Source organism: Hemitrygon akajei, chromosome 6 (genome assembly GCF_048418815.1).
Source record: "Hemitrygon akajei chromosome 6, sHemAka1.3, whole genome shotgun sequence".
Taxonomy (NCBI): domain Eukaryota; kingdom Metazoa; phylum Chordata; class Chondrichthyes; order Myliobatiformes; family Dasyatidae; genus Hemitrygon; species Hemitrygon akajei.
The window spans coordinates 64,106,339-64,118,002 of NC_133129.1; the positions used below are offsets into that span (position 1 = coordinate 64,106,339).

Here is an 11,664-nt window from a genome sequence, read left to right on the forward strand (position 1 = left end):
TATGTCCCTAATCTATCCAGTCCTTACCACCATCCCGGCAGTGTGTTACAGGCACTTAGCACTCTCTGTGTAAAAAAAAACCTACATCTGACATCTCTCATGAACTTTCCTCCACTGCCCTTAACAAGGATATCCTCTGGTGTTACCCATTGCCAACCTGGGTAGTAGGTGCAGGCTGTCCATCCTATCTATGCCTCTCTATCTTATACACTTCCATATCAAGAAGCCTCTCATCCTCCTTCACATCAAAGACAATAGCCCTAATGCACACAGCCTTTCCTCATAAAACATTTTATCTAATTCAGGCAGCATCTTAGTAAATCTCCTCTGCAGCCTCTCGAAAACCTCCACATCCTTCCTATAATGAGGTGAACAGAACTGAACACAATATTCTATGTGGTCTGATGAGAGTTTTATAGAGCTGCAACATAATCTCACAGCTTCTGAACTTATTCTTCCAAGTAATGAAGGCCAACGTACCACAAGCATTCTTAACCACCCTATCAACTTGCACAGCAACTTTGACTGAACTCTAGACTTGGACCTTGGACTCTGTTTCTCCATACTGCTAAGAATCTGCTGTTAACCTTGTACTCCCCCTTCAATTTCGATCTTCCAAAGTGTATCACTTCACCCTTTTCTGGTTTGAACTCCATCTGCCATTTCACTGGCCTGCTTTGCATCTTGCCTATATTCCTTTGTAGTCTACAACAGTTTTCTACATTATCCACAACACCATCAACCTTTGTGTCAACTTACTAAGCCATCCTTTCACCTCCTTAGCCAAGTCATTGACAAAAATCACAAAGAGTAGGAGTCATAGAAGAAATCCCGTGAAACAATATTAGTCATCGACCATCTGGGAGAATACACTTCATCTACCAACACACTCTGCCTTCTGTGGGCAAGCCAATTTCAACTCCATACAACCAAGTTTCCATGAATCCCATGCTTCCCATCTTTCTGAATAAGCCTACCATAAGGAACCTTGTTGAATGCCTTACTAAATGCCATATATACCACATCGACTACTCTTCCTTTATCAGCTTGCTACATCACCTCCTCAAACCTGTCAAAACCATACTGACTATTCCTCATAAGATTATGCTTTTCTAAATGCTCATAAACCCTGTCTCTAAGAATATTCAATAATTTGCCCACCACTGATGTAAAACTCACTGGTCTGTACTTCCCAGGATTATCCTTATTACCTTTATTGAACTACAGAACAACATTTTCCATTCTCCAGTCCTTATGTAATACTTCTGTGGCCAGGAAGGGTGCAGAGATTGTAGTCAATGTCCCAGAAATTTCTTCCTTTGCATCCCATGTTAACCAGGGATACAACCCATCTGGCCCCAAGGATTTATCTATCCCAACGTTTTTCAGAAGCTGCAAAATATCTTTTTTCTTAACCTTGACATGCTCCAGTGCATTAGTGCATTAGTCTAACGTTCATCAGAGTCCCTCTCTGGTGAATGTTTCAATGTCCTTACTTTGTTTCAAAGTATTCATTAAGGACCTTGCCTACCTCCTCTGTCTCCAGGCATATGTTTCTCCCTTATTCTTGAGCAGTCCTAGCCACACTCTAGCTATCCTCCTGTTCTTGGCGCATGTGTAGAACACCTTGGCTTTTTCCTACTCAACAAGACTTCCTCATGTCCCCTTTTATCTCTCCTAAGTCACTTCTTAAGCTCCTTTTTGGCTCTCTTGTAACTCTCAAGAGCCCTGTTTATTTTTAAGCTTGCCTCCACCTTCATCTTGACTGAATGTTCCTCCTCTCTTGTCAACCATGAGAGGAGGAACATTTAGTCACCCAACATCCTTTCCCTCCCTCAATGGGACAAACCTATTCAAAGCCCCATGCAAGTGGTTTCTAAACAACTACCTCACTCCTACTGTGCATTTCCCTGTGTTCATCTGTTCCCAATTTATACTTCCCAGGTCTAGTCTGATACCATCTCCTCCAGTTACTTTCCCATATTGTCTGTTTCTGTCCTTATCCATGGCTATCCTGAGGTTAGGGAATTGTGGTCACCATCTCCCAAATACACACCCACTGAGAGATCTGTTACCTGACCAGGACTATTACCTAATGCTGGATCCAGTAAGGCCTCTCCTCTAGACAGCCTGTCCATATACTATGTCAGAAATCCTTCCATGACAACAACCCTGTTATTTTCCTCTCATTTCCAAAATCTGACTACTCAGTGTGCTGGTTGCTATTGTTGGGCCTATAGAATACTTCCAATGGAGTGATTGCTCCCTTCCTCTTTCTGACTAGCACCCACACTGGCTCAGTAGACAGTCCCTCTACAATGTCCTCCCTTTCGGCTGCTGTGATACTATCCCTGATTAACAATGCCACCTCCTCCCCCCACCTCTTTTACTTTCCTCCCTTTTGCAACATCTAAACCCCAGAACATCAAGCAGCCAATCCTGCCCTTGCAAGAGCCAAGTTTCTGTAATTGCCACAATGTCCTATGCCTTATCCAATGCCTATCCTTCCTCACAGTCTCTCTACACATTGCATCTACCTTTTCAACTACTGCTCCAGCATCTGATAATACAGCTTCCATCCCCTACCAACCTATTTTAAACCCTCTGCAACAGCTCTAGCAAACCTTCCTGCAATAACAATGGTCCCTCTTGAGTTCGGATGTAATCCGTCCCTTTTGTACAGGTCCTACCTTCCCCAGAAGAGATGACACAAATTTGAAAACATGCCCTAACACCAATTCGTCAGCCATATAGAACCATAGAACATTACAGCACAGAAACAGGCCTTTTGGCCCTTCTTGGCTGTGCCGAACCATTTTTCTGCCTAGACCCACCGACCTGCACCTGGACCATATCCCTCCATACCCCTCTCATCCGCGTACCTGTCCAAGTTTTTCTTAAATGTTAAAAGTGAGCCCTCATTTACCACTGAATCTGGCAGCTCATTCCACACTCCTACCACTCTCTGCGTGAAGAAGCCCCCCCTTAATGTTTCCTTTAAACTGTTCCCCCTTCACCCTTAACCCATGTACTCTGGGTTTTTTTCTCCTCTGGCCTCAGTGGAAAAAGCCTGCTTGCATTCACTGTATCTATACCCATCATAATTTTATATACCTCTATCAAATCTCCCCTCATTCTTCTACTCTCCAGGGAATAAAGTCCTAACCTATTCAACCTTTCTCTGTAACTCAGTTTCTCAAGTCCCGGCAACATCCTTGTAAACCTTCTCTGCACTCTTTCAAAGGTATTAATATCCTTCCTGTAATTTGGTGACCATATTCTTACCCTCACTGGCACATGACACAGGCAGCAAACCAAGGACTACTACCCTTGAGGTCCTGCTTTTCAGCTTGCTATCTAGCTCCTGATATTATCCCTTCAGGACCTCATCCCTTTTTCTACCTGTGTCATTGGTACCAACGCATACCACAATTTTTGGCTGCTCAACCTCCTCTTTAAGCTTAAGCATGTGGTCCAAGATGCCACTGACCCTGGCACCAGGGAAGCAGCATACCCTCCACAAGGCTTGTTTTCGTCCACAGAATCTCGTCTCTTTCCCTAACCATTGAACCCCCACTATCGCTACTGCTCTTCTCTTCTCCTCCTTCCTCTTCTGAGCCACAAAGGCAGATTCCGTGTCAGATACATGGCTGCTGTGGCTTTCCTCAAGTAGGTTGTCCTCCCAGTAGTGTCCAAAGTGGTTTTGAGAGGAGCAGCCACAAGGTCATTCTGCACTGACTCCCTATTCCCTTTCTCTCTCCTGACAGTCACCCAACTACGTGCTTCCTGCAACTTAGGTGTGACTACTTCCCTGTAACGTCTGTCTATCAGCCCCTCAGCCTCCTGAATGATCAGGAGTTCTCACTGCTCCAGTTTCCTTCAAGGTCTTCAATGCACTTCTTGCAGGTGCAGCTATCAGGGACACTAGCGGTCTCCCAGACTTCCAATATCTTGCAAGAGGAGCATACCACTGCCCTGGCTATCATTCCCACTGTTCTACCTGTACAATCAAAAAGAAGGGGACTTTAGCAAGCCTTCCTTGTCTTGCTAAAGCCTCAGTGTCCCATGCTTACACTAAGTCATTCCTACAATAGCCACTGAAGTTAATTTGAACTGCCCAAGAACTGTAAGCAAGGAGAGCTAAATCATTCCCAAATAGACCTTGTATCTGTGCATCCTGATCAAAATCCCCATTGGGAATTTTCCAGCCAATGTCACCATAGTGTAATATACTGATCAATTTCACTAAGGGAAATATCTTGAACAGTGTCCACAGAGCATTATCCCGGTCAATGCTACCACTGATGAATATTGTCCAGTGAATATACCAGTCAATGACACCAGGGGAATTCCCTGACCAAAATCACCAGATGAATACCCTGGACAGTTTTGCCCTTTAGTATCATCAGGGGAATGTCCTGAATAATATCTTGTTGGGAAATACTATTGAGTGGAAATCACTCAGTGAATAATGCCAGGATCATGAAATGGCAGCTAGCTTCAGGAAATATCCTAACAGACTGGATGTCAGGAGCGTTTTCCCTGACTGGGGCCTTTACAATGAGGGGTCATAGTCTTATGGGGGGAAAATAATTCAGACTAAGATGAAGAGTAATGTCCTCACTCAAAGTGTGGCAAACTTGAGGATTTCTTTACCATAGAGAATTCTGGAGCTAAAGTCACAGAATATTTTTAATGAAGAGGTAGATACATTTCTCAACTCAATAAATGTTGAAGTATAGGGATAGAGGGGGGATACAGAATCAAGTTGATGATCAGCCATGATCCTGTTGAATGGCAGAGAAAGCTTCAAGGTCCATAATGGCTTACTCCAGTTTTCTGTTTTAATATATCTATCAGCAGTGTAATATCCTGAGTGATATTACCAGGGGCAAAAGCTGTTCAATGCCATCTGAGATTTCTAAATCCTAAATATGTAGACTACATAAAACAAGCATTCTTAAGTTCTTTTGTCCATCAGCTTTAATCAATGTTCTCTTGTTACTGATCCTTCAGTTATAGGCAGCTGTTTATTTTATTATACAATGTAAAATACTATTGTAAATACCTTCAAGAACATCCTCCTTCCTTGGTAGGTTGGTTTGCTGTTCTCACATTACTGAGGTACAATGAAAAAAAACTGTTTTGCATGTAATCCATACACGTTATTTCCATACATCAGTGCACTGACATAGAACAACAGAAAGCAGTAACAGAACGCAAAATATACAGATATAGAGAAAGTACAGTGCAGGTAGACAATAGGTTGCAAGGCCACAATGAGACAGATAATGAAGTGGAAGGTTCAATTTATCATACCAGGGGACCATTCAATAGTTTGTTAACAACTGTTCTTCAGCCTAGTTGAATGTGCTTTCAGGTTTTTGTCTGTTCTGCCCAATGGGAGGGGGAAGAGAGAATGTGTGAACTCGTGTGATTACATTGACTGCCTTACCTAAGCAGCAAGAAACCTAAAAAGAGCCCATGGAAGGATGACTGGTATTTGTGATGTGCTGAGCTGTGTCAGAAGGCAGGGGAGTGGGGATGACTGGAAGAATTGGATCAGCCCATGATTGAATGGCGGAGCAGACTCGATGGGCCGAATGGTCTACTTCTGCTCCTATATCTTATGGCCTTATGGTCCTATGGCTTCCACAATTCTCTGTGGTTACTTGCAGTCTCAAGCAGAGCAGTAACCATACCAGATATATACATGTATCTATAAAAATTGATGAGAGTCAATGGGATGCCAAATTTCCTTAGTCCCCTGAAGAAGGAGCGGTGTTGGTGAGCTTCCTTGACCATAGTGTCTACAAGGTTGGACCAGGACAAGCTATTGGTGATGTTCACTCCTAGGAAATTGAAGCTCTCAACCTTTCTCTGCTCTGTTGAGAATGGTCTATATCTCTGAATACATACCACCTCACAGAACATTCTCAGTGAGGAATGTCTGCAGACAGAAGTCATCATGCACATTAGAACAAATGACATAATTAGAGAAGGGAATGAGGGAATGCAGAGTGAATACAGGGAGCTATAGAAGGAGTTACAAAGTGGTACCTCAGGTGTAATAATGTGGAAGTGAGGGTAAGGATAAGAAGACATGGCAAATAAGTACATGGCTGAAAAATTGGTGTAGGGCACAGGAATTCAGACTTTTTAAACCATTGAGATCTCTTTCTAGCAGAGTTGACTTGTATAAGAGGGATGAGTTACAACTTTGTTACAAATAGTGAGGCTGCACCTGGAGAACAGAATGCAGTTCTGGTCTCCTTACTTAAGGAAGGATATTCTGGCTTTGGAGAAGGTTCAAAGGAGCTTCACGAGGTTGAATACGGAAATGAGAGGGATAACCTATGAAGAAAGATTGAGTAACTTGGGACTATACTGGAATTCAGAAGATTGACAGGATAGATAAAATAGAGGCAAGAAAGTTGTTTCCACTGGTAGGTGAATCTACAACTAGGGAATATAACAAGAAGTTTCAGGGGAATAGATTTAGGATGGAGCTGATGAGGAACTACTCTGAGGTTAGTGAACCAGTGGAGGTTAGAGAAGCCGTGGAGACGATCTCTTTAAATATACTTAAGACACAGTTAAATAGTTTTTTCCATAATAGGGGAGTGAAGGATTTTGAAGAAGGCAAGAGTAGATATTGGGATGCTGGAAGGTGATGCTAGATAGGTAATAATGAAGGACAAAGATGAACTGAGTAAGTATTTTGGATCAGTCTTCACTGTGGCAGACAGTAGCAGTATGCCGGAAGCTCGAGAGTGTCAGAGGGCTGAAGTGAGTGTCGTTGTTATTACTAGGGAGAAGGTGCTTGGGAAACTGAAAGGTCTGAATGTAGTTGAGTCACCTGGATCAGATGGACTACACACCAAGATTCTGAAAAAGATAGACAAAGAGATTGTGGAGGCACTAGTAAAGATCCTTCAAGAATCACTAGATTCTGGCATGGTTCTGGAGGACTGCAAAAATTGCAAATGTTACTCCACTCTTCAAGAAGGGAGGTAGGCAGAAGAAAGGAAATTACAGACCTGACCTCTATAGTTAGGAAGATGTTGGAGTCGATTGTTAAGCTTGTGGTTTCAGAGTAATTGGAGGCACATGATAAAATAGACCATAGTCAGCATGGGAAAATCTTGCCTGACAAATCTGTTGGGATTCTTTGATGAAATAACAAGCTGGATAGACACAGGATAATTGGTGAACATTCTATACTTGGATTTTTAGAAGGCCTTTCACAAGATGTTGCACACGAGGCTGCTTAACAAGCTATGAGCCCATGGTGTTATAGGAAAGATGGATAAAGTATTGACAAGAGGGAAAGAGTAGAATAACTGCAGCCTTTACTGATTTCTGCTAGTGACTGTGGTGTTCCGCATTGGTCAGTGTTGGGACCACTTCATTTTATGCTGTATATCAATGATATAGATGATGGAATGGATGGGCTTTGTTGCCAAGTTTGCAGATGATACAAAGGTAGGTGGAGGGGAAAGTGGTGCTGAGGAAGTAGGGAGTCTGCAGCGGGACCTAGACAGATTAGGAGAATGGGCATTGAAGTGGCAGATGGAATACAACGTAGGGAACTGTAAGGTCATGTGCTTTTATAGAAGGCATAAAAGCCTAGACTATTTTATAAATGGGGAGGAAATTCAAAAATTCAATGTGCAAATGGACTTGGAAGACTTCATACAAGATTCCCTAAAGGTTAATGTTGAGTTGGAGGGCAGAAAGGGAATTGAGATGGCTTTGGCAGAGAGGATTAAGGAAAATTCTGAGAGATTTTATAAGTATATTAAGGAAGAAAGAGTAACTAGAGAGAGGAAAGGATGTTTCATAGACCAAAGGGTACGTTCTTGTGTAGAGTTGCCTGAGATTGGCAAGGTCTATAATGAGTGTTTCTGCTTTGTTTTTACTGTGAAGAGAGACATGGCAACTTCAGAACTAGGTAAAGTAATTGGTAAAATCTTGGGGGTAACCTGCATTATGGTAGAGGAGGTGCTGGATGTCTCAAAATATATGAAGTCGGACAAGTGTCCAGAGCCTGCTCAATTACATCCAAGAACACAGTGGGAGGCCAGAGAAGAAATTGTGCGAGTCCTGGTTGAGATACCTGCATCATTATTAACCACAGTGAGGTGCCTGTAGACTGGAGGGTATATTGTGCCTTTTTTTAGAAAGGGCAACAAAGAAAATACTGGAATTGCAAATCAGTAAGTGTAACATTTGTGGTAGGTAAGTTATTGGAGAGGATTCTGAGGGATGAAATAAACATAAATCTGGAAAGGCAAGGGATGAACACAGAGTCGGCATTGCTTTGTAAATGGAAGACCGTATCTTATGAACTTGGTTGAGTTTTTGATGATGTAGTCAAGATGGTTCATGATGGCAGAATGGTAGATGTGGTTTATATGGTATTCAGTAAGGCCTTTGATAAGATTCCAGTTAGTAGGGTGCTCTGGAAGGATAGATAGCATAAAATCCAAGGAGAGCTGGCTAACTGGATATTCAATTAGCTTGTTGGAGAAAGCAGAGGTGATGGTGGAAGATTGCTTCTCAAACTGAAGGCCCATGACTAGTGCTGTGCCTCGGGGATCAGTGAGGGGCCCATTGTTGTTCCTCATGCATATCAATGATTTGGATAAGACTGACGACGCTATGATTAGTCAGGTTGGGGATGACATGAGAATAGGTGCTCTATTGGATTATGAAGAAAGTTATCAAAATTTACAGGGGGATCTTGATCAGCTGAGTAAGTGGGCTGAACAATGGCAAATGGAATTTAATTCAGGTAAATGCAGGATGTGCATTTTGGAAAGTATAATCCAAGTAGGACTTTAACAGTGAATGACAGGGCTCTGGGGTGTGTTGTAGAACAGAGAGACATTAGAATACAAGTACAGAGTTCACTGAAAATGAATCACAAGTAGACAGAGTGGCGAAGAAGGCCTTTGGCATGCTGGGCTTCATAATTACTGTATAAAAGATGGGAGGTCATGGTGGGACTGTATTGATGCTGGTGAGTCTGCACTTGGAGTATTTGTTCAGCCTTGGTCACACTGTTATAGGAAATACGTAATTAAACTGGAAAGAATGCAGGAAAGACATACAAGCATGTTGAAGGACTGTGTTAGAGGGGGAGGTTGGACATACTAAGACTTTATTCCTTGGAATAAAGGAGACTGAGAGGTGATCTTATAGAGGTGTATAAATTCATCAGGGAATAGATAGGGTGAATGCACTCAGTGTTTTTCTCAGAGCTGGGGAATCGAGAACTAGAGGGCAAAGGTTTAAGGTGGGAAGGGAAACATTTAATAGGAACTTGAGAGCAACTTATTTACACAAAGGGTGGTAGTATCTATATGGATTGAACCACTGAAGGAAGTGGTTTAGGCAGGTACAATAAAGATAACTGGGTAAGATTAGAAGGTTATGAGTTAAATGTGGATGTATGGGTATAGGATTAGCTTGGAAGGGGCATCCTGTTTGGGATGGCCAGTTGGGCCACGAAGCCTGTTTCTGTGTTGTATAATTCTATGACTTTGTGTCACAGATAAGCCTTAACAAGTGTAATCATTAATTATGATATTCTTGTGCTCTAGAACCAACAGTAAGTGTCATTCATGGAACATGCAGTGGCGGTGCTCCCTTTGGCCCTTATGACCTGCCCAAGAACAGTCACATCCCCTGCCATTATGACTTGCTACCAGCTCGAAACAGCCCTTCAACATCACATAAAATGAACGACAATGAGTGAATTGGATGGCCACAATTTACGGATGGAAAAGTGTCCAATTGAACAGCTCCCTGGGGTAACAACAAAAGGAGTCTGGCCAATGTCTTCCCAGCTCCTCTGCATGAATTTCAATGACGATTTACCACCAGTGCTCAACTGTGTTACAGATGAAGAGCAGGAAAATTTTGAAGGCCGCCACACAACTCAAGAGAACCCCTTTATAAAATTCCTTCTTTTGCTTTCTTTTTCTGTGTCTTTGAGGGTTGACATTAAACCAGGCACCTTCATGCATTGATGGTAATATTTTATAATTTACCTTGTGGAAAACATTGCTAGTGAAGAACTTAATTGCCTAACAATTTTTTGGAAAGGAGGTCCTTTGAAACATTTCCACCTTACAACATGCCATTCCTAAAAATCTCACTAACTTTTTAAGTAAGTCATTCCACATATACATAAATAATACTCAATAATACATATTGATACTCATTTCTTTAAATAGGTAAAAATATTTTAGTTCTTATATTTTTTATAGAACAGTTTTGACTTAACTGAGGAAACGAAGCAACTACATGACGAGTGCAAGTGGTCACAGCAAAGTGCAAGTCATTAATGGATTCTTAGTGATTAAAAAGCACACTGTAAATGCAAGCATCCTTTGGAGACTTCTATTGCTTTGTAGCCACAAACTTTTGAGCCTATTGCAGTCACAGCCATCTTCCGTTTCTTCTGTCTCTGCGAGCTTCTTGTAAGATAAAAACAATGCTGTGCTTAAGCTGGTCTTGTGCATCACAAATAAATTTGTTTAAAAAAAATTAGTGTATTTAGTTTCCTTTTGTCTTTACTTTTCCAATAACCACCCCGTGTTCTGGTGATATATGCTCTTGTTCTTTGCATTTAAATCTGCGTTCAGTTTAACGGTTGTTTTCATTGTTACACGCGAGTGTAGTTTTTGTGTAATTAGAACGTTGTGTCAGAATCCTGAGCCTACGTTATTAATCCTGTGTATTGTATGATAAATTGTACATAGAGACAAACCAGGTTAAACTGACTGACAAGTGGTAATTTGTTTAATGAACTTAAAACTGTACAGAAAAAAATCTTGCCCTGTCAGTATCATTAATTTGTAAGTGCTGTTGCACTATAGCTGGATTGCATTGTGACATTAAATATACTGCCCACGAAGACCATTTTAGCCGAGCAATAACGTCTTTATTACATTATTTATGTATTTTCTCTTGATCAGTTTAAACCATAACAAACAATGTAAGTGTATTATTGCAATTCATTTAGTCCAAGTGAATTCCAGCATTAAATGGTTTTCATTCTTCTTTAAATCTTTCAGCATTATATCTGTTTTATGTAGAGAGTGTTTGTCACCAGCTTTTTAATAAAAATTACTTTCAAAAGTGTGTTTAGTCTATTTTCCTGTCACATGATTTCAGATCAAACATGGATAAGGAAACCGCCTCTTGATTACCACCTAGTATCTTCCCCAAGATGATGAATCAGTTGATTCTCCATTGTGTAACAACATTGGGAAGAAGCACTGAAAGCAGCAAAGTCACACAATATCCTCCAGCTGGAGGATTTACAGTACGTGTCCACCACTGAGAGTTGTTCAGAAGTTCTGGGACTGATTGAGTTCTGATGGGTATAGGTGCCTGGCTGGGTCTACAGGAAGTAATGAGTAAAACAACATATTGTAGCAGCTGCTCCACCACTGTCCTTTTTCTCTGTCCTTTTAATCCACCTGGCTCCCATTGCCATTTCTCTTTCCTTTTGCCATCCTCTCCACTTGTCTATACTCCTCCCCACCTCCCTCCCTTTATTCCACGTTCCACCTTCCTCTCCTATCAGATTCCATAATCTTCATCCCTTTGTCCCTTCTGCATATCGCCTTCCAGCTTCTATGTTGTTCC

General features: G+C 41.6%; 1 protein-coding gene across 4 annotated transcripts in view; it reads left to right on the forward strand.

The window, feature by feature from the left end:
- The window catches only part of megf10 (multiple EGF-like-domains 10), a 176,276-nt gene extending 165,122 nt beyond the window's left edge, over positions 1-11,154 (forward strand). For all 4 annotated transcript variants that reach the window (XM_073048477.1, XM_073048479.1, XM_073048478.1 and 1 more), the window contains one exon: positions 9,609-11,154. In XM_073048477.1, coding sequence (XP_072904578.1) covers positions 9,609-9,763 — 155 coding nt within the window. In that variant the 3' untranslated portion in view covers positions 9,764-11,154. The remainder of the gene's footprint in view (positions 1-9,608) is intronic.
- The last annotated feature ends 510 nt before the right edge of the window (positions 11,155-11,664 follow it).